This window comes from Palaemon carinicauda, chromosome 8 (assembly GCF_036898095.1).
Source record: "Palaemon carinicauda isolate YSFRI2023 chromosome 8, ASM3689809v2, whole genome shotgun sequence".
NCBI lineage: Eukaryota > Metazoa > Arthropoda > Malacostraca > Decapoda > Palaemonidae > Palaemon > Palaemon carinicauda.
Genome location: NC_090732.1, coordinates 125701599 through 125729236, shown reverse-complemented (window position 1 = coordinate 125729236; position 27638 = coordinate 125701599). Strand labels below are relative to the sequence as shown.

The 27638-nt window shown below is 34.9% G+C and overlaps 1 protein-coding gene across 2 annotated transcripts in view; it reads left to right on the top strand.

Annotated features, from left to right (window-relative positions):
• Positions 1 to 27272, top strand: part of Vps26 (vacuolar protein sorting 26) — a 47473-nt gene extending 20201 nt beyond the window's left edge. The window contains exons 2-9 of one of the 2 annotated variants that reach the window (XM_068378915.1): positions 1682 to 1825; positions 12296 to 12528; positions 18543 to 18707; positions 19041 to 19147; positions 23133 to 23344; positions 23787 to 23936; positions 24297 to 24473; positions 26646 to 27272. In XM_068378915.1, the coding sequence (XP_068235016.1) occupies positions 1682 to 1825; positions 12296 to 12528; positions 18543 to 18707; positions 19041 to 19147; positions 23133 to 23344; positions 23787 to 23936; positions 24297 to 24473; positions 26646 to 26846 (1389 nt within the window). In that variant the 3' untranslated portion in view covers positions 26847 to 27272. The remainder of the gene's footprint in view (positions 1 to 1681; positions 1826 to 12295; positions 12529 to 18542; positions 18708 to 19040; positions 19148 to 23132; positions 23345 to 23786; positions 23937 to 24296; positions 24474 to 26645) is intronic. The other variant, XM_068378916.1, reaches the window with a different exon arrangement.
• Positions 27273 to 27638: the final 366 nt, after the last annotated feature.

Genomic DNA, 27638 nt, shown 5'->3' with positions numbered 1-27638 from the left:
ACAAACATGAGCAGAACATTCAAATTTCAAGTTACCTGTTTCTTACTTATCTAAGCACCTTACATTTACAAGTGGACTTACAAGTATACACTTTTGGCTACACAGAAATACAAAAGGACAGGAGATATGACTGGCCAATGCAGTAGGATCAAGTACTTGGAACTTCTGCTGCCACTGAGCTTATGCAAATAAGGGACCTGTGGAAGAACTGTCCTTACTCTCTGGAAGAAATTGAAGCAGTTTTGGTGTCTGACAAGCAGAGGGTTATATGGCAGACAGTGAAATGCTTGCAGGTTTGCCTTTGGGGGACAAAGACAGGCAGGCATATGTCAGTCCTTGATATCATATTGCTAGTTTTCATGTGGCATTTTGATCTTCTTTCCCTTCTTTGGCCCTTGTATGGGGTCATGATGTTTGGAGAGATGTGTCCTCCTTGGTGCCTTAGTATTTCGTCATATTACAAACCGTGAGATGTTAAGCTTGAACTTCTTGAGAGGCATCTGCTTTTTCCTCATGGATTTGCAGTGTCTAGTATTTTCAATGGGTTCAGGATGTGTCCGAAGAGCTTGATGCACTACTGTCTTGCCCTTTTGGAAGCCTTGTAAAGATGGGTCAGTATATCAGACTTGTCAGTGTCACCCATCTACCCATTGTACTCCTCAAGGACATTTAAGACAGAGCACCTCCACCTTCTACTGCTTGTCGTAACGCGAGACAGTGTTTACTGATGCCATCTAACCATCTAAAGAAAGGATGGTGACAGTATTGATGTCCCTCCACTCCATGGCAAGAATCCCATCAATTGAGTAGGCTTCATGTTTTTCTCTTAGTACAGTATCTTTTCCATCTCCTTGACAGACATGAGCTGTGGGTAACCAATCTTGATGGTCCTCGCAGTGCCCTCATATCTGAAGTCATACTTTTCCTTGAAATACTCCACCAAGCCAATACTGTGCTTGTAAATCAGTTGTCTGTATAGATGCCATACTGGTGGTGTTTCTTCAGGGCCTTGACAAGGGTAACGACTATTAGACCCGAAGGATGGCTGAAGAAGGTGGTTTCTCTTTGGTAGAGGAGGATTTCATGTATGAAAATGTCAGTGCTTACCCTGCAGAACAGCTTGTATCCCCTCCCCCCCCCTCCTGTCAAGTTTATCTTTAATGTGGATTTTGTTGTTTGAATAGCTTCAAGAGAGAAGCAATATGAACATCCATAGAGTATAGACATAATAGATGATACCATATACAGTATTAAAATTCCATTTTCACCTGTTTCCTCTGACGTACACTAGTTTCAAATGTATCACCTTGAAAAACAGTCATTTAGCTATACTAAGTGAAGTTTTCAGAAACCTTCCATTATTAAGAATGTTGATGGGCTGACAACAAAAGAAAGAGCAATTCACAGCGGTTTTGTTCACTTGGAGGGATGTGCTAATGCAGACTTTTTTCAGTGCTGATTTCCATGCATTTGCAATCATTATACTTTGGTAATTGGTTGAGTAGATAGCTGTTGAGTGCTTATGTTTAACAAACTTGTAAAGTTAACAAAATATTAAGGCCTTATGGACTACTAGCCCGCTGAAAGGTTAATATGAATGAAATTCCTATTCAGAGTAAATTTCATTGGTGTTTAGCTCAGCAGTTCAGCCTTTATGCTAAATATGTCATATCTTTTGCAGAGTTTTTTTGGGTTCGGCCAAAGTGCCGAAATTGCCATCCAGCTGGATGGGTCGGACACGCGAAAAATGGCAGAGATGAAAACAGAAGATGGCAAAAAGGAACGATATTACCTGTATTATGATGGCGAGAGTGTATCCGGAAAGGTTAGTGATTTTTCTGACACATTTACAGTACAGTATTTAATGTTTAAACATGACCAGTTGTATTTTCAGATTTTCTCTTTGTTTTTTATCATTATAAGTGTAGTTTGTGTTCATATGGAATAAGAATCCTCTTGTACTATATCTAATTGAGGCACATACAAAGATTGCTGAATGGCAATAAAGATAGGTAAAGTTTCATGCCCAATTGAAAGTTCTCTTTGGTTTGGTATTGTGGCTACCAATCATATGTGTAAACCTTTGGAAGGGAAAGGAAGACAAGTCTTTATATACCAAGGGGGTCAGATGGCAAATGTGTGAAACTTTTGTTTTCGCCACCATGTTCTATTTGGTATAAGTACTGTTTTATTTTAATCACAAGTCTTTAGTGTAATTGGGTTTGTATAAGTAGGGTGAAATCTCACATGATACAATTCACAATTTCTTTGTTACGGCATCTTTTGACTGGCCAGACTGTACTACATTGGATTCTTCTCTCTGGTTACGGTTCATTTTTATCTTTGCCTACACATAAACTGAATAGTCTGGCCTATTCTTAACATATTTTCCTCTGTCCTCATACACCTGACAATACTGAGATTACTAAACCATTCTTCTTCACCCAAGGGGTTAACTACTGCACTGTAATTTTCAGTGGCCACTTTTGTCTTGCTAAGGGTAGAAGAGACTTTAGCTATGGTAAGCAGCTCTTCTAGGAGGAGGACACTCCAAAATCAAGCGTTTGTTCTGTAGTCTTGGGTAGTGTCATAGCATCTGTACCATGGCCTTCCACCGTCTTGGGTTAGAGTTCTCTTGCTTGAGGGCACACTCGGTCACACAATACTATCTAATTTCTCTTCCTCTTGTTTTGTTAAACTTTATATAGTTTGTATAGGAGATATTTATTTTAATGGTGTAACTCTTCTTGAAATATTTTATTTTCCTTGTTTCTTTTCCTCACCGGGCTATTTTCCCTTGCTTTTTCAACTAGGGTTGTAACTTAGCAAGTACTGTAGTAATAAAAATATATTGTCATCATAGAATTGTCTGCTTAATGTTTTGCAAGTATTTACAAGCTGACTGTTAAATGGATGGTTTAGATATAACACCATTTTTTTTTTTAGAATAATTCTTTTGACAATTATCAGACATACTAGAAATTTTTATTATTTCACATCATTTGGTTAGGTTCTACATTAGTAGTTTGAGAGCATAACTGATGCATTGAAATACTAAGTAAATCTTGATACAGTAATCTCTCTTTATCATTGATCTTTGTTTTTTGACAGGAAAATGGTTTGTGGTTGTTTTTAATTAAAATCAAGAAATTTGCAGAAAATTTACAGCTTAATATGAAAATAAATGTCTCTAACTTTGATATTGTTTGATAATGCAAACAAATTCATGATTTAACATACTGATAAATGCTTTTTTAGGGATGCAATCACACTTCCTTTAGAAAGTACTGAGGATGTTTTGAAAATAATAACAATTAACCTTATAAGATTATATAAAAAGAATTGTTGAATTTTTTATTTAGCCTGTGCAATGTGTAGAAAGGCCTAGATTACTGCAATGGCTTCCATATAAAGAAATGAGACTATAACTACGGGAAAAGAAGTATGGTCAAGCTATAAAAAATATCTTTTAGAACTGGAATTCTAGGGCCTGTCACGGCCCTCCCCATTGATGAAGGGATTATCTAAATGGAAGACAACCTCTGAATAGTGGTTTTTCACACACCTTTGTTTAATACACGACACCTACAAGGTGTTCGCGCGAGGGTTGTAACCTCTGCATTCCATGCTTTTATCTTTCTCTAGTATATTTGGAAGATTTATATTAGGAAAGGTATAAGGAAGGACCTTTCTCACCGGGCGTCACAGGCCTCTTCCCAGAAATAGATTTTTCCTTCGTCAAAATCCCTTTTATGGTCAAAGGTTAACTGAATAAAAAAAGTTCCTTAATTTCCAAACTTCATTCACTCAGTTTACAGACAAAAACACTGATGGTTCACCATCATAAACAGTCAATTGAATGAAGATAAAAAGAAACAGGCAGTTATATAAAAGCTAATGTACATTATATTTGTATGTAATCATGATGATGTATTAATACAATTACATCATCACTTAAAGGTAATAAACACATATCATACAGTATAACAATAACAACCTCAAAAATGTGATTAGTCATTCATGAACATTGTCTTTGATATAACCATCTTTTGCAATGTCACTAAGCCATTGACATGTCTTTTTAAAAGCCTGTTTTCAATAACATTGTTTGCTGCAACAGTGGCACCACCTGGTCTTAAAGAATGAGGGCAGTATTTGTTTACATCTTCCACATGAGGCTTTAAAGCATTTAGAAAAGGTTTTCAAAGATTCCTTTGTGACATCTCATTTACCACTCGGGTTTTGTAACCATCCTTCTTTAAACATATTTTACATAAAGATTGTCATTATTTGACAATTTACAAGTTATAAGTCTGAACATTCTCAACTGGACACAACTTGGAATTTATTTTTCTATCACAACCTAAGCATCATCATGATATTTAGGTCTTACTACCCTCTATGAGTATGGCCATATGAGAATCATGAAATACAAACTAATGCACAGAAAATTAATTGTTTAAGTCTGCGCTTCCTCGTAAACCTAATAATACTTCGAGCAAACTACAAATGATATTTTGGATTTTTTATATTTTCAAATGCATACAATCTATTGTACATTGCATTCTTTTTTATATATTAATATCTATTGGGTCTTATGTATTTCTAGGTTTTGAAAAGATACATTAAATTTGTCAAACTCCCACGTTATTCATATTGTTTGTCTCTTGAAGCAAGTTAAATTTCTATGTCTACCCCAAAATGAAAATTTCTTGTTTTCTTTCTTTGAAAAATCCCCCACCCTTTTGTAAGCATTGAGATTCCAAAATATTCTTTATTAATTTAGAATTGTTCCAACACAGAGTACTTACCTAGAACTACCTTCTTAGGAGTTACTGGTAACTCTATCCTAACCGACCAGCTTTTTGTGTAGTTTACCCTATTCCCGTTTTCTATGGGGCTAACCTCAGGCGGAGTGAAACGCGCCCTGAGGCGACCCGGGGTCGGAGAGCGTGCAAGCCCAGGTCATCTCTTCAGTAAGTTTCTGGTCGCGACGTGATCTTCATCTCGCCGCGCTCTCTATTACCCTGTGCGACCCTTTGTGTCTACCACGCGCTACCCACGTGTTCATTTCCTTGAAAGCCAAAATTTTGGGACTAGGAGTTTTGACTGTTTTAAGATAGCAACTAAGTAGCGGCTGTCAGAAATTAGCAGGTTAAATGTCCCTACTCTCCAACCCCTTACCTAATGCCCATATCTGAAAATGCTCGAAAGCACCATGGTAACTTGTGTGCCTTCTGGGTGAGTGAAACTGGTGTAGAAAGTCCGGAAGCAGGTGCACTCCACCAAAATGTCCGATAATCTACCAACAACATCCTCTTGAATCTGAAAAAAGCAAATGTGTAAACAAAAACATAAATAACAACACTTGTCAAAATTACTCAATGTATGAACAAAATTATTATTTGAACTTGCTAATGCTTATTTACAGTATAGTAATTAATCCATCGTAAATTAATGCATAAAAAATATGGGATTCCATTCACCTCTTTTACAGTAAAATTTGAAGTAATTTTGCATTGTCAGTCTTGTGATACCTCCTTGTTTAGCAATTCTACATCCTTTACAAATTTTTGTAGTACTGTATCACCTTTTTTTGTAATATACATACATACATACATATACCAAAGGCACTTCCCCCAATTTTGGGGGGTAGCCGACATCAACAAGAAATAAAACAAAAAAGGGGACCTCTACTCTCTACGTTCCTCCAGCCTAACCAGGGACTCAGCCGAGTTCAGCTGGTACTGCTAGGGTGCCACAGCCCAACCTCCCACATTTCCACCACAGATGAAGCTTCATACTGCTGAGTCCCCTACTGCTGCTACCTCCGCGGTCATCTAAGGCACCGGAGGAAGCAGCAGGGCCTACCGGAACTGCGTCACAATCGCTCGCCATTCATTCCTATTTCTAGCACGCTCTCTTGCCTCTCTCACATCTATCCTCCTATCACCCAGAGCTTTCTTCACACCATCCATCCACCCAAACCTTGGCCTTCCTCTTGTACTTCTCCCATCAACTCTTGCATTCATCACCTTCTTTAGCAGACAGCCATTTTCCATTCTCTCAACATGGCCAAACCACCTCAACACATTCATATCCACTCTAGCCGCTAACTCATTTCTTACACCCGTTCTCACCCTCACCACTTCGTTCCTAACCCTATCAACTCGAGATACACCAGCCATACTCCTCAGACACTTCATCTCAAACACATTCAATTTCTGTCTCTCCATCACTTTCATTCCCCACAACTCCGATCCATACATCACAGTTGGTACAATCACTTTCTCATATAGAACTCTCTTTACATTCATGCCCAACCCTTTATTTTTTACTACTCCCTTAACTGCCCCCAACACTTTGCAACCTTCATTGACTCTCTGACGTACATCTGCTTCCACTCCACCATTTGCTGCAACAACAGACCCCAAGTACTTAAACTGATCCACCTCCTCAAGTAACTCTCCATTCAACATGACATTCAACCTTGCACCACCTTCCCTTCTCGTACATATCATAACCTTACTCTTACCCACATTAACTCTCAACTTCCTTCTCTCACACACCCTTCCAAATTCTGTCACTAGTCGGTCAAGCTTCTCTTCTGTGTCTGCTACCAGTACAGTATCATCCGCAAACAACAACTGATTTACCTCCCATTCATGATCATTCTCGCCTACCAGTTTTAATCCTCGTCCAAGCACTCGAGCATTCACCTCTCTCACCACTCCATCAACATACAAGTTAAACAACCACGGCGACATCACACATCCCTGTCTCAGCCCCACTCTCACCGGAAACCAATCACTCACTTCATTTCCTATTCTAACACATGCTTTACTACCTTTGTAGAAACTTTTCACTGCTTGCAACAACCTTCCACCAACTCCATATAACCTCATCACATTCCACATTGCTTCCCTATCAACTCTATCATATGCTTTCTCCAAATCCATAAACGCAACATACACCTCCTTACCTTTTGCTAAATATTTCTCGCATATCTGCCTAACTGTAAAAATCTGATTCATACAACCCCTACCTCTTCTAAAACCACCCTGTACTTCCAAGATTGCATTCTCTTTTTTATCCTTAATCCTATTAATCAGTACTCTACCATACACTTTTCCAACTACACTCAACAAACTATTACCTCTTGAATTACAACACTCATGCACATCTCCCTTACCCTTATATAGTGGTACAATACATGACAGACCCAATCTACTGGTACCATTGACAACACAAAACACACATTAAACAATCTCACCAACCATTCAAGTACAGTCACACCCCCTTCCTTCAACATCTCAGCTTTCACACCATCCATACCAGATGCTTTTCCTACTCTCGTTTCATCTAGTGCTCTCCTCACTTCCTCTATTGTAATCTCTCTCTCATTCTCATCTCCCATCACTGGCACCTCAACACCTGGAACAGCAATTATATCTGCCTCCCTATCATCCTCAACATTCAGCAAACTTTCAAAATATTCCGCCCACCTTTTCCTTGCCTCCTCTCCTTTTAACAACCTTCCATTTCCATCTTTCACTGTCTCTTCAATTCTTGCGCCGGCCTTCCTTACTCTCTTCACTTCTTTCCAAAACTTCTTCTTATTCTCTTCATATGACTGACCCAGTCCCTGACCCCACCTCAGGTCAGCTGCCCTCTTTGCCTCACGTACCTTGCGGCCATTCTTCAAAAGCCCTCTTTTTCTCTTCCACTTTTACCTTCACTCCTTCATTCCACCATTCACTGCCCTTCCTCATGCTGCCTCCAACAACCTTCTTGCCACATACATCACTTGCAATCCCAACAAAATTTTCTTTTGCTAACTTCACTCCTCCTCTAAATTACCAGTTTCTCTTACTCTCACCTCGTCATATGCCATTTTCAACCTTTCCTGATATTTACTTTTTACCCCCGGTTTTATTAGCTCTTCAACCCTCTCTAGCTCCCTTTTACATCCACCTACTCTATTCCCCCACTCTTTTGCTACAACTAATTTTCCTTCCACCAAAAAATGATCAGACATACCGTTAGCCATACCCCTAAACACGTGCACGTCTTTCAATCTTCCAAACATTCTTTTAGTTATCAACACATAATCCATTAATGCCCTTTCTACTACTCTTCCATTTGCCACTCTTACCCATGTATACTTATTTTTATCTTTCTTTTTAAAAAAGCTAGCACTTATTACCATCTCTTGTTCAACACACATATCTACCAGTCTCTCACCACTTTCATTTTCACCTGGTACGCCATACTTCCCAATGACACCTTCTACCTCTCCAGCGCCCACTCTAGCATTTAAGTCACCCATAACAGCTACATAATTCCTTCTACCCAGTCCTTCTACACACCTAGTTAATTCATTCCAGAACTCATTCCGCTCTTCACTTTTCTCACTACCTGGCCCATACGCACTGACAAACGCCCAACATTCCCTACCCAACCTAACCCTTACCCACATTAACCTAGATGATATCTCCTTCCATTCCACTACGTTACCTGTCATCCATTCACTCAGCAATAAAGCCACACCCTCTCTCGCTCTTCCCCTTTCAATCCCAGACACTCTACCAGACATTTCACCAAACATCACTTCACCCTTTCCTTTCATCTTTGTCTCACACAAGGCCAATACATCCATCCTTCTACTTCTAAACATACTTCCAATCTCACATCTTTTTGTAATATAGTACTACTTTAGTAACATTAAAAGGAATGCTACTGATACAATACAGTATAAACATTGTTGATATAACACCATCATCATCTTTGGCTGGAGTCAACATAAAAAGCTAGCATTTTGAATTTCAAATTTGCATTTCCAAACATTCTTTCCATTTTTGCATTTAATGTAAAAATGTTTGCCCGTCGGTAAATCAAACCAATCAATAACTTCATCAATAAACTCTCCATTTGTTCTCAAAAACATATAAAAGATCAGATTTCCAACATGGGCATCTAACTTTATCGTTAGCCATCTTCTTAATCACTAAGATTCACTACAATGTGTGCCACAAGTAATTGAACTTGCCCAGCCCATTAAATAACAAATGCATTTACGGTATACCCAAGCAACAGTGGTTCCAAAAGTCTTGAATAAAATTTTAGCAATTTTGCATTATAATATGAAGCAATCCAATCAACTTGTAAGTGATTAGATTCATCAGCAATATATCATCAGATATTACACGGTCATTAAAATCAATTAACCTAGACAAATGATTAGCTTTCTAATTTTTTTAATCTAGGTATCCATTCCGTTTTATGGGAAATTTGTAATGTAAAATTGAAAAATACTAAATACAATATCCTACAATTCACTGTTCATTGAACTTTTTACAACCATAGATTTTAATCCTATGTTATTTATAAACCTTTTAACCTTTTGATGCATTTAAAAGGTTTCAAAGATGACAATTTGCTGTAAACAGCAATTAATTCTTTCAAATGGAGGATATTTTGGTCTCCTCTTTCAACCAAATGCCATAAAAAATCTATTTACTCTTAACCTCATATCCAGCATAGACAATATTACTGACATCTGAATGTACTACTGAAGTGCATGCTTGTCACTGCTCAAAATATTTCTTATTCATTAATGCTAAATTTTTAATCCAAAAAACAGCAACTGCTCACTGCTCTCATCACTCAAAAGTAAGGATGGATCCCATTAACAAGCTTTTGAATTTTCTGCATTCAAATATCTAGTCATTGTTTGAGAAACATTTCCAATAACTACTGTCATTAAAATAAACTGTCCAACTATACCAGCAACTTTCCTAACATGAACACAATTCCCTTTTTTCTTAAAGACAGTAAAATGTGAAATAGTTACATATGCTTTACTCATTCTATGATTTGGGATTGAAATGGTACTGATATTTGTATCAATATCACAACCCCAAAAACATTTTTTGCAATGGGACTCCTATACCTTTTTTAGATAGGAAATTAATGAAGATTTCAATAAATCAGTCTTTGTTTGAGAACTCAAAGTTACCATTCTTTCCTAAATTTTTGAAAAACCAAACATGTCATCTAGGAACATTGTAAACAAATAACTCCTTACTTTGCTATTTTAATCAGACGAGTAACAAACGGAAGATAGTCCACTTTGTATTAGCACAATTTTGTAGCATGTAGGATTATCTCTTTTGTCCTACCACAAAAATCACGGATACTGTAATTTGTATGAGGTTCGTAAATCTGCCTAAAATTATATGCACTCGTAAGATCAAATTTTATCATGAAAAACCCTTTCTGAATTAAAGCCAGCACAAGCTGAGTTTTGAACAACAGCCTGGAAAGTCCTATTGAACTAGTTATCAAGACATCAAACTTTTGTCGATATGAAGTAGTCATACCAGACGCCTTCTTAGTTGGTTCTTTATTTGGAAATGATGATAGGCTCGGTTCCTCTTCTTCTTCTTCTTTGTCTGCATCTTTTCCAACTTCTATGTGGGGTCGATGTTTCTGGCCAGCGTTCTGCATCTACCTCTGTCCCACACTTCATCACCGGTTAATCCCTTTGATCGAAGGTCATCCTTGGTACAGTCCATCCACCTTCGCTTTGGTCTCCCTCTCCTTCTCGTTCCCTGTACCTCCATTTCCATCACTCTCCTCCCAATATACTGTTCATCTCTTCTCATGACATGACCATACCACCTCATTCTACTTTCTTGGATCTTATCTGATAGTTCTTTAACTCCTGTGGTACCCCTAATTACCTCATTCCGTACCTCATCTCTTCTTGTCACCCCACACATCCATCTCAACATTCTCATCTTTGCCACATCCAATTTCTTCTCTTCTGTCTTCCGTATTGCCCACGTCTCCGCTCCCTACATCTTTGCCGGTCTCACAACTGTCTTGTGTACTTTACCTTTCAACTTAACCCCTATTTTCCTGTCGCATAGTACTCCACGAACTTTTTTCCAATTCTTCTATCCTGCTTGTATTCTGTGGTTTATTTCTGCCCCCAGATCACCATCCTCTGCAACTGTTGATCCTAAATACCTGAAATTTTCAACTCTTTTCAATCTTTCTCCTTGTAATCTAACTTCCCCATTCTCCCCATTTTTCAATCTCAAATACTCTGTCTTTTTCCTGCTGATCTTCAATCCTCTATTTTCCATTTCTCTTCTCCACTCCTCCAGTTTCTCATCTACTACCTCTCACCTAGTGCTACGCAGTATAACATCATCAGCAAAAAGCATACACCAAGGAGACTGATCTCTGATATCTCGTGTTACTACATCCAGATCTTTTGAGAAGTTCATTCCTCATGCCCTACTCAGAATGAGACCTATCCAGTGCATCAAGAACCAGTTGAAAACTCTCGATTGGTGAGATTCTCATCAATGGCTTCTTCAAGCTGTCCCTCCAACTGCAAGTTTTGGGATCTGTCTCTCCTCTCTGATGCTATTCTGGCAGGGTGAGGAGCTACTTTGGAAAGTTGATCAGTCAGGAACTAGCTCAGTTGTAGTCTCAATCTCCCAACATCATTTAAGGCACCTGTTCAGTCGGAAAATCTAATGAAGGTACAAGTGTTTGCTGTATTTGCAGACAATTTGACAACTGTGACATATATCAAGAAACAAGTAGGCATAAAATCAAGAGATTTCTTTTTTCCATCTAACTAAAAACCCAGTTGAATGGAATTTCTATGTAATCATGAGGTATTTAAGACCACCTCATATGCACCTTTAGATAAAGTAGCTTTTAAGTACTGGTATAGTATTGTACAGATAAAATACCAAGCTTAATTCAAAGGTGGGGTTGTTCAAGTTTGGGGTTTTGACATGTTTACACTATATTTTCTTAACCAAGTACAGTACAGTACTGTACAACTGTCCCTCCTACTAAGTGCTCTTTATCCCACTGCATCTTCACAATAGGAAAGTTTTTATTTTATCCATATTTTTATTTCTGCCCAGCCGTTTATTCAAAGGATGAATAGCTACGAGTTTGACGCAAGTATTGAAATAATTGATTTTAGTTTGAAAATAATTTTTTTGTACAGTATTTTAAAAACTGATCCTTTCTTTTACTTCTAATGTTATTTTGTTTACCAAAGTTGATAAAGATATTTTGTATGTTTTCATATGAGAGTACTGTACTATTATTTGCTTTTGTTAATGTTGAATAAAGGTTGTGATGTTAAAATACATTTAGTGCGTATAAGTAATTTTTAAAAATGGTATATTTTGCTTTTATATTGCTGTTAACTAGTCTATACATGTCAGTATTTGAGACTGAAAGTGTCCATGCTTTTCAGGTTAATGTAATTCTCAAAAAGCCAGGTAGTCGGCTAGAGCATCAAGGCATCAAGATAGAATTTATTGGGTTAATCGAGCTATATTATGACCGGGGAAATCACCATGAATTCACCTCCTTAGTCAAAGAGCTAGCAAGGCCTGGCGAGCTTACACAAAACACAGCTTTCGACTTTGAGTTTAATCAAGTAGAAAAACCATATGAATCATATTCTGGAACTAATGTTAGACTTAGGTAAGTACATTGAGTTGATTTTTTATTTTTCTTTCGCTCTAATTTGTAACTTTCATTAACAGTTGTGCGTGTTATTCATATAGGTTATGCATGTGTGCTAAATATACATAAGTATATATAGTACATATAACAAAACAAAAATTTAATTTTAATAATAAAATTTCTCATGTCTATACTTCCTGATCATGTTGCTTCTGTCTCTAGAAGCTTGGTATGTCTAAGTTGGGTCTAAACAATTGGAAAATCTTCACTTTTCTTTCCTTTCTTTTTACTAATGCCTCTTGTGAAGTAACAAAACTTGCTAGCATCGACTGGAAATAAACATGCAACACAAGTCATGTGGTCTTCTTGAGACAAGGAAAGATATAGGGCATTCAGTTTCCCATAATTTAAATAATGTCCTAGAGTTATCTGCTGTCTAATTTTTTTGGCATTTTACACTTCAGATTGACATTTCTAAAAATGATTTTATCACCTGATTACTTTATTATGCAATATAACAAACACTTACTACTGTGGAATAATGGAGGGATGCAAAAAGGAAACCCCACACCCTTGAATCTTACTAATGATAATACTGTATTTGCAATACGAACTTTCTGCCTTTGTAGTCTTATAACAACTCTCAGATGTTTAAACTAAACTAAACTAAACATAATCCTTAAAACTATATTTCTTAATAGTAAGACTAACAGCAGTACAAACCATAAACAAAATAAAACATAAAAATAAAACATACGAACACAAAAATTACCATAAACTGACAAAACTTAAAACCGTCATACACACTATACCTAAAGCCTAAAACAGTCCACTATACTAACGAGAATATTTAGTCCAAATCCTTTATACTGTCCAAATTAAAACTTCTTATAACTGCATTCAATAAGAGGAAAGGAGGAAAAAAATGTCCTCACTGTCAGAAGGACAAAGGAGGAAGTGCGATCTGCAAATGAAAACAGAAAAAAAAGACACTTATGAACACTCTTAGCTAATTAAACTATCGCACTATAATAGCAAATAAATAATAACCAATTCTTATCATTCACAACCACACCAAGCAAAGAAAAAATAATACTTATTGATAATTTGTTAATGACACGTCCAAATATAATGGTAAATGATAAATCCAGTAAGATTCAAAACTATCCTCCATCTGCTGTCGAAGTCAGGAAAAGCCATCACTGAAGAGTTTCGCTACAGTTCTAACTTATCTAATAAAAAATGTGTAAAGAAAAACCTTCAATTATTCCAACAGTCTTACTGGGTACAAATAATCATCAAACTAGCTTCCTCTTTCTCATGCTGGGTCTCTCTTTCATACTAGGATTTGGAAGACCAAAACAAAACTTAATGCTAAGAAGATAAGCATAAAAATCAATCCTCTACAGATAATTACTTATTTTTACAAAAACAAATCAATTCAAAGGTTATCAGACCACAATTCCAAAGCATAATTCTGCCAAACTAACAAAAATAAAGAAAGCTTTTAGCAAAAAATGAGATGTAACTGCACTTCTAGTATCATGAACCTTAATTTTCAAAGCTTGGTTAGATTTGGATCCAATGCTTTGTGAGCTTTCATGACCAAACTATAATACTGAAGGACATTTGTATTGTTTGACTAAGGTCATGTGATTTTAATACCACAAAACAAATTACGCACATTACCTCTAACATCCTTAGTTTCGATCAGCTCTTACCAGTCAAGGAAAGCTATCCCCAAAACTAACAACCACTTCATTTTGTAAAGAAGAAATATGAAAAAGCGCTAAGGGCCACAACTCCTGACCTCTACTTGGAATTTCGTGAATTCAGATTATTCCAATTTTTGGGTAGGATAATGTCTATATTTCATGTTTCAAATATTTTTCTAAATTTTATTGCTAAAAAATCCTTTTTATATATTTATGCTAGCATAACCCTTTTCTAACCAGAGTACCTATTTGTGTTTATTTCAGTATCTCATATATGATTTCCTGAGAAATAGATTTTTTAATATTCTTTGTGGTATTCGTAAATGAACATTTGCTGCACGTCTCTTAAGGCCCGGATCATCTACAAACACAAAAATATTAATTAAAAAACTATTTTACTTAGTAGCTAGATATTCTCAGGGTACAGTTATATTACATTACCATTGCCAATACTATATAAGCATAAGAACTCGATATGCATGCATTGTCCGTCTGTTACTCCGTACTTATGTCCGTCGTACTTGTGAATTAGTCTGAATTTTTTTTTTAAGACTACTCTTTTTATGCATGTTAATAATCAAATAACATGTAAACAACGTAAAAATTAGTATTTCTAAAAATCTCAAACAGATCAAGAAATAAATAGATAAATAGCCGTGACGTCATGCAGAATTTCGTGTTTGTTTTGTGATTGTCCTTATGATTTCTATTGGCCAAAAGCTCATACTCGTACAGTACATACTAAAGTCTATTCAATGAATATCTCTACAAAAAATCATTAAGCTTATTCACAGTCTAAATCACAGAACTAAATTGATTACATATTGAAAGAAAAAGGAAAATAATGGAAAAAGTAACACACTCTTGAGGGGGTAAAAGAAATTGGAAATTAATAACCATGCTCACATATACAAATAATTAAGCAACAGTTATCATTTAAACAAAGGCAAATTTGCATAATGAAAGAGAAGTGAAAATAATTTGCAATGAAAAGATTGAAAAATAATCAGACGAGGAAAATGTTTAACTATTTCCTTCCACACAGAGAGGGTGAGAGAATGTCTAGCTGCCCTTCAATTGATCCTCAGAAATGGGCTTAAAGGCCAAGGTAGATGGTCTTGTATTTTTGCCTGAGCAATCAGTATGAGTAGAAATTTTATAGAGGTCTTTCTTGGAAAATATAGTGTTCTTAGCTTATCAGATACAAGCTTTTTCCTTTTTTTCCAAATGTACTCTTGAAAAAAATAAGAAAATCATATAATGCTTTATGTTTCTCTTAACTTTTTTTAATTGCTAACAGAAAATTTCAGTAATATATAGAAAAAAAAAATGAAAATGAAAATGCTTCAAGCCCGTGATAAGCTGGGAACAACGTAAAATTTCCCTACTTTGGGCATCAATTTTTTGCATTAGCGTAAAATGATAAAAGTAAATTTTCCCAATTGTTTAACCTTGATTAGTCACTCGTGTTAGAAGTAAAGGAAAAGGGAAAGAGTCCCCAGCATTTGGAGAGACTGGTGGATAAATAGAATTTTCCTTATCTTTAATTTTTCCTGAGTTTGTAACATATCATAGTAATATAAAAAAACATTCATTTTATTTAAATGATCCTAGCCATGACATAATCGCTGTCAGACTTGGGACTTTTGGCCAAGGAATAGTGACATTTATATCAAACTACTTATGTTGATGTTTCATAGCGTTGCTAACAAAGGAATAAAGAAAGAAAAAACTTGATATTCCATTAAAAAACTGAATCTGTTGTCTGTAATGATAATAAAGCTGAATAAATTGTCTATGAAGCAGTCGTGCTTACGTAAACGGAGAACACTAAAGTGTATCATCGGATGCTCAGAGAATTAAATATTTCCTGTCATGATACGTGAAAATTTTATAAAATATTTACAAGATGAAAGCTCTGAAAAGCTACTGTATTGAGTGCAAATTGAAATATAGAGATTTTATACCTAATTATCTTTGCATGATAAAATTTCTAATGCCCCATTTTGCGATTCCTCTGCAAAGTATAAAGAACCATAAAGTCAACATGTCTTCATTTTCTTTATTATACTGTAATTGTAATGCACATATAGATAAATTATTGAATTATTGTATGGTTTGTTGCACAGGAATCAATACTAATAGCTAATTTTTAGTTGGGCAGGACAGAAGCAGTATTATACAGTATAATAATGAAAAGAAGAATTACATAGGAGAGACCAGATAAGTTGTGGAAGGGGGATCAGATAAAGACTGGGAATAGGGACTATTGGTTAATTGTCAAAATGAGATACTCTATTGTTTATAATTTATTGTATACTGGCGATAGCATATAAACTATTTTTTTTAATAGAACTTACTGAAACTCAGGTGTTCATTTTTTACTGGAAAGCTTCTGCAGTTATGAATAAAATGAAAGATTTTTTTTTTTTTCGTGATGTATGTGAAACCTTTTTGTTCTGGCTGGAAAGAAGCACTGGTAAACAGTTTCCTCCCAGCTTGTAGCCCTCTTGATTACTCATTCATCTTTCAGTCACAGCTTGGGAATCCATGTTCATTTCATGTGGAGATATTTAAATTGTGCTGTATACATTTTGGTCACAATTTAAAGATGAACCATATCCTATAATGTTAAATGTGTAATTGAAGAAAAGCAAAATTTAAGAAAACCCCTAAAGTTAGTCAGTATTTTTAAATTAAACACATTGAAGTAAGGGCATATCTAACAATCTTTTTATACCCTTGAAAAAATTTATTGATTTCCATTCTAATGTCTCAAAAATTTTATTGTGTTGTGTTATTTTACTAAGTCAAGATTGGAAAGAAGAGAAACATCACACTAGTTACATAGCTATAGTGCACACAGTTAAGAACATGAAAAGTTAATAATATATATGCAGTTTTAATTTTGGATTATGCATGTATTTAAGTCAGTTATTTAACTTGTATCGATACTGTGTAATTCAAGTTTATAACGGTTCACTACTGTGATGGAGGATATTTTTATTTCGAGAGTTAGAGGTATAATGATGTTTATTATTAGAAAGACAGAAGTGTAGTTTATTTTCTGCTGAAATTGTAACTTGTTGATTGTGATTAGCAAAGTGAACAGTTTGGGTATTATGACATTTCAATGTACAGTTTTGATTTACTTGCGAATTTAATTTTCGATATATTGTATAGAATTTAGTTTACATTTCACTATCAGTGATTAGATGGTAAGTGGATGGTGGTTGGAAGGTTCATTGGTCGATACTAAATGGGAGTCAATTGTAAGATTTATTTTGGGAAGTGTATAATTTATGTAAGATTTCATCTGCCTTCCAACTCACAGTGACTAAGATATTTCTGTGCAATTACTTATACTATACAAAAGATGAATGATAATCTAGGTGGTGTCGGCTAGGAGAGCACAATGTTTACAAGGTGCTCTATTTATCCGTCTCTTTCCAGTCCGAACAAAATATTTTACTAGTCATGATGAAAATTTATTTTATTTTCTTATTTTAACCAAAGCTTTTTATTAAAAAGTAAAATGCACATAAATTTTAGGTAAGTATTGAAGTAATTAATTGAAGTTTATATATTAGGTTATTTTGCCATTGGAAATACCCTATAACTGCAATAATACTACAAAGAGGAATAAATTGTTATTATTCTAGTATATTTAGTAAGGACAGGATTGGGAAGGAAAAACATATACTGTACTGTACGTACACTACTGTCTTTGAAAAAAATAATAAAGATATCTTATAAGTAACTAAGGCATAGTTGCAGTAAAAAATTCTCAACTGTGAATATGAATTTATGAGACATGCTGTATTTGGTAAATGTGCAAAAATGTTGTATCCTTTATGGGGGTTAGTACCTTCAGCTCAACTGATGCTATACACTGTAGAGGTATTACTATAGGGTCTTTGCAGCATCCCTTTAGCTATCAGTTGTGTTCGACTTGGCCTCTGTTCTCACTTTATTTCTTATATCTTGCTATCTTCAGTTAACTTGAAAATTTAAGTACAGAATTTTGTTCAGTTGCACCTATACATTGAGTATCCTTTCTGGTTCCAGCGCTGGACCTTAAGACCCATGTCTCATCCTTCGAAAATAGTCATAAAGCAGATATTTTTTGGTTTCTCCAAGTTAGGATTAAATGTAACTATCCTCATGACTGGAAACTATTGTGCTTAATAGGACAAAAAATAAAAGTTGTTTATAGTATAAGTACTGTATTTTGTATTTTATTTTTTTAGATACAATACTAACTTGAAGTTGATTATTTTTCACTTGAAACTCTAATATTGTTTTTTCTTTCCTAAGGTATTTCCTCAGGGTTACCATTGTCAGACGATTGTCGGATATTGCAAGAGAAATGGATCTCCTGGTACACACTCTTTCTTCATACCCAGAAATGAACAACTCAATTAAAATGGAAGTTGGTATTGAAGACTGCTTACACATTGAATTTGAGTATAACAAATCCAAGTAAGTTTGTTTTTTAATCTTTTGTTGTTTTGATAAACCTCATAACAGTAATGTTACGCATTGTAGTATTGTATGGTATTATAATGCTGATATAGACAATACACATTGAAGCAGTTGAATTTTGCATCGAGTACAATTTTAACAACTCTCTTAAAACAAATAGTGAGGAGGGTGCTGGAGATTACCTGTAATGTTTTCCCTTTGATTTGAATGTATGTTTTAATTGACCTATATGATCTGATTTTGACAGTTTCTGAGGAAAATTACAGATTAGTAAACATTATCCATTTTCTGTTATTTTGAACCTTTATCAAGATAAAATCCTCTTTTCAGATACCACCTAAAAGATGTTATCGTAGGGAAAATCTATTTTTTATTGGTGCGAATTAAGATTAAACACATGGAAATTGCCATTATCAAAAGAGAAACTACTGGTTCTGGTAAGTGGTTATGTAATTACTTTGTATCTTTTATTCTCATAGTGTATACTATTTATAGATCAAGTTTTAGACTATCATAATACAGTAATGACTCTATTGTTCTTTTTAATTCATCTGGAGCCTTTTCAGATTTTATTTTTTTAGAATGTTGTGTTAAATCAATCAGCAATATAAACTATCCTTAAGTCTGGGAGATTTTACTGGTATTTGTGTAATGCAGGAAAACATTTTAAATACACCAACCCTGGTTATTATGGAAGAGAGTTCACATGGTAGCTAATTGGATTTTACGCTGATTTATTATTTTACTGAAGATCAGCAACTCGAATTAACTTCCAAAAGAATTAAGGGTAAATAGAGTAATTGCTTTTCATGTTAGCATAATTTCTCCTATAGTACTTTATTGCCAGTAATATAAAGTTAAAACATATTGCCCTCATATTTTTATACTTCAGTTTTAGCTTTCAGGACTGAATATTAACTTTTATCAAATAAAACATACTGTGTTTGATTATCAAATTGTATATGGAATACAGTACATGGTTTTGTCACAACGATTTACAAATTAACTTTTCAGTTCAAAATGTCAGCTAATTAATAGGATTCTTACATTCTGTACAATGTATGCATACCTTGTCTGGATAGGCTGCTTGTCTTTAGTGGCCATTTCAAAATCAGTCCCAAAGTCAAAAGTAGGCTACAGTATTCCCTATTTCTAGACATCATAAGTGAGTGAGGAGTATGGTGGGCATGTACAGTTTATGAACATTAGGTGAATATAGAAATAAAAAGAATTTATTATTAAAATTCTGTTAATTTTTAGGAACCTTCCCAGTTATTCATATTGCCGACTCCCACACTATGATGGAAGTAAAATGCCAGTGAAGGAAAGAGATCGGTTGACAAAAATTTTAGATATATAACATAAATAGAATTCTACTCTCAATTGGTTTAGGTTTTAATAGGAATCATCTCAAACTGCGATTTGTAATATAGGACTCTAGAATGTTTTTCTGATTAGATTTGAAATATTGTAAAATAAATCTGTAACTTGAATGAGCTCAAAAGTTTAGAAGACCACAGCAAGCAGCCACTATAGGACCTAGGCTAATAATTGCGATAAAAAAGACAGGATTATTCAAGATGATGTCCACCAAACCCCAAACTGGTATGTTATTGTGAACTGTCTCTGAAATGCTTTCCAAAGAAATTTGTTTACAAATATTTAGAGGTTTGGGGTTACTCCTAATATCTAGAACCTTATCTTGAAGGCTTATATAAGATTTGAAACCAAATTGGATGAGTTTCTATACGACAACCTTTAACAAAAAAGGACACTACTTTGCTGGCTTTTGAACAGAGGACGAATTGAAATTCTATTCCCACGTAGCCGATTAGGAGATTATGTTTTCGCCCTTGTGTGTATTTGTTTGTTTTGTGAACTGCCTCTTGGCCAGAATTTTAATCGTAGAGTAATGAAACTTGCAGGGACTAACTGTTATGTAAAAGGCTGGAAATTATTAAATTTTGGAAGGTCAAGGTCACGGTTTAGCAGAATTTCTAATTCATGTAATCGACTATAAGTTTGGATATTTTTTTCACCTAGACTTCAAACTTGGTGCATATTTGAGTGTATGAATATTCACGCCAAGGTCAAAATTGAGAAAAAAGCTGCCGCGGCAGAGGTCTGCACTCTACTGAGTGCCCCTATAGTTCAAAATATTCTGAACATCTCTTCCTGATTAAGGACTTCTATTTACAGAGGAAATACAACCATTTTTAATAACAGGAAGTGAAAAAAGAAATTGCAAAGGTACAATCCGCTTATACTCCCAAAGCCCACCTTAGAAGGTAGTGATTGCAGTTTATTATGCCTTTATCTGTGAAATATATAAGTGAAAGTTTACCAAAGATTCAAATTCGAACCTGCATCATTATGTAAAACTACATACTAGTCCTGACAAGTAAACCTAATTAATGGAGGCCTATACTGACAGGTATAAATGTGCCATTATAATGCCTGGAAAGTAGATGTTTAAGCACAGATTCTCGAGTAACAATTTAAGTTTGGGTGTATACCCTATAAAGGCTGAGATTGGTGTTTGAGAGAGTCCAGAGATTAATTATGGGAGGTGATTTAGCTTTTATGATCAACCACTTGTTAGCTATAGTAACGACATGAATATTGTACTGTTTTAGTAATATATAAGAATTTCCCTCCCCCAAAAGATTATAAACTTTAGTAATCTTTCTTGTTGAATCTTGTTTCAAACAACAGTGATTCCTGATCAATTTAGGCTAGAGACATGTACTGCATTATCATAACAAATTAAACTAACTGGTAGGAATTTTGCTAAATAGCAGTAATAACCGATCGCTAAGAATACTTATTTGGTAGAGCTATCCAAAAATTCCTTGAAGTATGTTCTGATGCTTCCTTTGTTCTATATCATCTGTAGTTGTTGCCAAAACACATTATCTTTCACACTATAGTAATGTTATAGATTATCACTAAATTATTAGTAGTACATTAGGGCAAGGAAAGTCTTACTCCGTTCCCATTTAGTGGTGAAAACTGTCTCAAAGTGATCTATGTATAATACTTTTCTAGTTTCTGACAAGGTTCTGTATAGTTAATTCTCCTTAACATATAATGAGTAAAAACAAGAGAATGTTTAATAAAGGAGAATAAAATGGATTTTCTTCCTTTTGGTAGTTTATATAGGAAGAATTGTCTTGATCTATTGTAAAATTTACTTAACTCATGCTGTAAAAGCTTAAAAGTACAAGAGTGCAGGACAATTTGAGCATAGTAAAATTTGTCCTTGATGAAATGGTATTCTTATAATTTGTTTTCTTATAATTTTTTTGAGAATAGTTAAATTGTTGGTAACATACTTTTAGAATAACTGCCTGCTTAAGAGTTACTGTCCTAGTAGCATCTAGACAACTTAATCTAACATCAACTGTGTACAAGAAAGTTCCAAACCTAAAAGAAACTAGCTTGTGGTTCAGGATAAAATCTAATGAAATTAGGGATTAAGTCTGGATTCCCACACCAGACCTTAAATAGACCCAGACCTTGATGAGCTTGCTGGTTTAGATAATGAGGTTCATATACAATCATAGCTTTTTAGTTGAGTTTTTACAAACCAAAAGTTAGTCTAGTGGTTATTTGGCTAAAAGAAATGCAATCACAGCCCAGTTTTGAACCCTAGCTGAACTAGCGGTACTAGCGCACCAATCATTGAGGGTTCCGATGGTGTACAGCACATGTCAGAGTTGAGATCCTCTCTTAGAGCCATGCACTCATAAGTACTTTTGAATCTTGTACTGCACAACCCTTGGCTATCCATATTCCAGTCAACAGTGACTAACACAGACCATTTGTTACATTGGAAGTACGAGTTACAGTAGAAGATCAAGTTGGTATCTTGATTGTAATACCCAACCACTCGCTGAAGTAGTTGTAACGGTTTAGTACCAAGGTACTACGCAAAGAGGTGAGTCTGGTGTATAAAGGAGTATTTTGTTTTAAGACCTTAAATTACCTATCTCTTTCTTTTATGACCCACTCTGTCAGTGTGTGCGAGTCAGCAGTATGAACATCATGGGAGGTTTATAGAAAGGAATTTTATTTTAATGATAAAATTGTTATTTCTATACTTACCTGATGTTCATATATATGCCCACCATACTCTTCACTGACTAATGAGGTTGAGGATAAGATATTCGTTTTGACATCAAGACTGATGTTAGTTGACATTATCCACCAGATGTCACATTGGTGGGCAAGAGGTGAGCCCTCTTGAAGGGAGGAAAATGGAAACTTAAGTTTTTGGTTTGTAATCTCGATATTGTGTCAGCTTCAGGGACAACGCAATGTATACAGTACGTCAGGTGAGTATAAAAATGAAAGAGATTATTTGAAATTCACCTTCTGTTTTATATGTTTCTAACTTTGTTTTCTCTTCTAATTTGACAGGTCCAAACACATTTAATGAGAATGAAACTATTGCAAAGTATGAAATCATGGATGGTGCACCAGTCAGAGGAGAAAGCATACCTATTAGAGTCTTTCTTGCTGGTTATGATTTAACTCCCACGATGAGGGATATCAATAAGAAATTCAGTGTTAGATATTACCTCAATCTTGTCCTTGTTGATGAAGAAGAGAGGAGATACTTCAAACAGCAGGTTAGAGGTTATTTGTCTGCATTAATGTTACTGCTCCTTTGTCCTGTCATGGTTTCACTAATGGAAAATAAATTTGAATTGTTTCCATTTAATTGAAACTTTGATAAATGTGTGTAAAATATTTTTTATTTTTAATAGTACATTAAAGATAGTAGATATTGGTAAGGATAGTGTGCTGATTCTTATACATATAGCATTCATATAGTATCTAGATAATCAAAAGTATACTGTATAACCTAATATGACATTTTCAATATTTAGTTTTATAGAAATTAATTACCTAAAAGGTGAAATACAAAACTTAGTATGTCATAGAGAGGAGAATAATGCGAATGCAGAGATAGATCTGAAGTATATGTTTGATATTTTGACTATTCTTTTATAAGAAAATAAGAAAGAATGACATTGTAATTTGCGAAACTTTCCTGTCTTTTTCTTCCAGGAAATCACACTATGGCGCAAAGGTGAAAGGTTAAGACGTCCTATTCAGCAACAACTTTTGGCTCAACAGCAAGCGTTACAGCAGATGTCTTTAAACAATCAAAGTAGTAAATTTCCCCAGTCACATCCTCAGGGAATCACACAAGATTATGTAAGTATAAAGCTAAAACATTTTTTTTAAAGATTTGGATGATTTTTTATGATGAATTTTATGGAGCTGAAGATCCATGAAAAGTGGCATTGTGTTTTTTTTATATGTAATATTTTAAGAAAGATTGTGTTTACCAAGGCATGTACCTTATGAAAAAAAATGTGTTCTTCATCATGCCCTAGTGACTTTACTTTTATTTAAGATACAAATTAATAGATTTTTCAGTACAGTACATTATTTGAAGAACGAGAGGAGGCAATTGGTAACCGAGGTTCATTGTTCCATTAGTTTTATTCATTTCATTTAGAGGGTTCATGAATACAATTCAGGATGTCTTGCATATAAATTTTTGCCTTGTAGGGCCCACCTCCAATGGCCTCGAATGTCGCTGAACCTCCGTCCCCACAGCAGTCACAAAGCCCTATGCATGAGGAGGCACCTGAAGAAGCTTTGCCAACGAAATCATCACCTCTATGTCAGCAAAGGCAACAAAATATTATTCCACCACCACCACCACAGATAGAACCTGATTCAGAGGTATTGTGAATAGATTTATGGTATACAATTATTCCTCCTTTATGCATTTTATTGCACTTGGAAAGATTATAATAATTTTTATAGCACTTCTCCATTTGATATTAAGAGCAATCTCTGCATGGTTAATGTGGTATTGAATGGTTGGTGAGGTATGTAAGCAATTTTTTTCAGTAATCCGGAAGTATATATGAAGATGTATACATACCTCTCGGTTTCTTCCTTCATAGCTGTACAGCATTTATTTTGCTGTATTTTTTTTACTAATTTAATCAAGTCTGGACCAGCCCCATAATTTAGTTGCTATTTCACTTTGATCCAGTTCTTGCACATAAGGGATCAATAATGTTTGAGCCATATTATTACAATTATCTTAGCATTATTTTGTTAAAAGAGACTACTGTACAGTAGATGTGTCATTTGTTTTGAGTTTTTGTTTTCTTTCTTTTCTTCTGTAGGGATTTTTCTCTAGAATCTTACCAAAGATAATAGAAATAAAGTGGAGGTACTGAATACCATAATTTGAATGCCCTTACTATCCTTAAAGGGCTCAATGCAATTTGCCTTGGTAAGCACAACAGAGCATATTCAGAGTACTTGCATAATGATAGCTGCAATACCAGCTAGTTATACTATATTGTAGCCAGTCTGCTGTGAAAACATGCATTATTGAGTAAAGAAAACTGGTTTGTTTTACGAGAGGATATTGTAGCAAATTTGACATAGGAAGATTTATAACCATCAGCATACGTTTCTTATCGCTGGCCTTTCTATTGTAAATGTTCAGTTGTATGTTGCTTACGATGTACTGTTTAGTGGAATATGCATAATTTTTGGGTAGCTAATACATGCTGCATCTGATGCGGAGTCAAATATTTGTCCTTCTTAGCCTTGAATATAGGGATCAGTTGCTGTAAAGGTATTTGATAACATTTGGATATTGATAGTTATAATTTTTCTATCTGTGCGCTATTAGGTCATGTAACTAAATGTTTTAATGTCTTTTCGGTTAAGGTGCACTGAGAACTAAAGTATGAATTCACCATAACTGAAAAAAACATTTAAAAATTGAGTTATAAAAGACCAAATACAGCGCTGCATATTGAGTTAAACTGTATAGTGAGGGGTGAGTAAATTGAAACAGATTCTGTTATATAAAAGAATGTTCAAGCTATTATGTAATACAGTAATGTATTTTTGTCCTTCTTATTTGATTCCATATAACTGTAAGTGCTTTCTTGTACTGTATATGGTGTTATATAACCATGAGTACGTACTATTTCTTGTCTTTTATCTCAAGACTGAAGTACACAAGCTTTTCTAGATATACAAGGAAGTATTGGGTGTGGTAGCATCATTTAGGGTGCATTCATTATTCAGGTTTTCTCAGCATTTTCTGGTGTATCTGTTACCTAACTCCCCAAGAATGGTAAGGTTTGACTGTAGTTGGAACGCTGGCCAGATCATTGTGGACATTAGAACATTTTCAAGTCTTAATTACAACAGCTGTTTTATTAATTAGAGGCATGGTTCAGCTCCATAGACTACTGGAGCTATTAACAGAACTCCTCCAGTAATTATCCCCTCGCTAGCTATCAAAGTTAGTTCCTATAGTTGGAGCTGTTAAGCTGGCCAGTCATTAGAAGAGATACCTTGCTATTTAAGCAATTAGAACCTTTCTAGTCATGAATACAATTGGTGTTCCAACTCACTGAGACATTCCTGAACATGTTGATTTATGCAGCTATGGCTGGTGCTGCTCTAATGATTGGAGACAACTAGTAAATTGTTGCCCAAGCAAAATGGAGGGATAAGGAATTTTTAGCAAAGTTTCTTATCATACGTATTTTAAGGTGGAATGATCTGTGGGACCTTCCTAGTAATAAAGATACCAACTATTCATGCAGAAGGGCTTTCTATAGTATCCCAGGCGGCACATTCGTTGTTAGATAACTACGCTTTTGTTGGCCGGATTAAAGACATAATTAGCAACATTTACTTATGGCCTTTATCCTTTGCATGGATATAGAAATTTAGTTTTAGTTGCAAAAACTAAATTTTGATTGTTTGAAAAATAATTGTCATTCAGAAAACAATAAAAGAAGCACTCTACTTATTTGGATTTTATTTTTTATGAATTCCTTGGTTTAAAGTATCTAAATTATTCTCTTGCAGCCATCTGAAGAAGAAGTCATAACTCCCAAACTACCATCACCTCCAACAGAACCCCCAAACAGTATTGACTCACCAGAGGATGAGTTTTTAGAAGCCCAAGCCGGTTCACTCTCTGAAGAAGACAATTTAGAGGATGACCAAGAACCCCCCATGAAGGCGTCTTCTGGGGTTTCTCAAGAGCCTGTTCCTGTTGCTCAGTAGTGGATGGAGGTTGACCTCTTCATCTTCATTTACATTCTTTGAGTTGGATGCGGGAAAGGGAGGTGGTATGGAGGTCCACATTTAGGGTTTAGGTAAATCTTTTATTTTTGTGTTGTTATGACATTTGACATAAATTTTATCTTGGTAAATAGGAAATAAAAAACACTACAGAGATCTTGAAAATATTAGTGTAATGAATTGTTATAAACCCCACAAATATTTGATGTAACTACTTTGAAATATGATGAGAACTATACATAGCATTGTTACTACCCTTCCTATATAACGATGAAAAGATAGACTTTTGTTTCCTCATCTAGTTAAAAGATATTTCTGGGATTATTTTTTTTTTCACTAATGCTTGTTGATCTGCAAGCAAAAAGACCTTGATTGTTTTTTCTTTGGTTTATTAAGTTATATGCTTCATTCTTTGTTATGTAGTAGGTAATATATTGCATCCTTCCTGGTGTCAAATATCCGCTGATCATTTTCATTAGGATGAATGAGGCACTTCTCTTCGTGTATGATTCAAGGAAACTCTTAGGTGATATATGTATATGGTTTACACTTTCTCTCAAGATGTTTCATGTTCCTAAATCTTAATTTATTGTTCCTGATTTTAAAAACCAAATTATTTTCATTTTTGGAAGGTCTTTCATCTTTCTCCACTGCTGTACTATATTTGAATAATCATAGCTATGCCCCATTATAACTGATTTCCTAAAGTGATAGAAGGTGCTTTTTAATTGTTTAATATTTTTGGGAAGTTTCATATAGCTTCAATTCAATAAT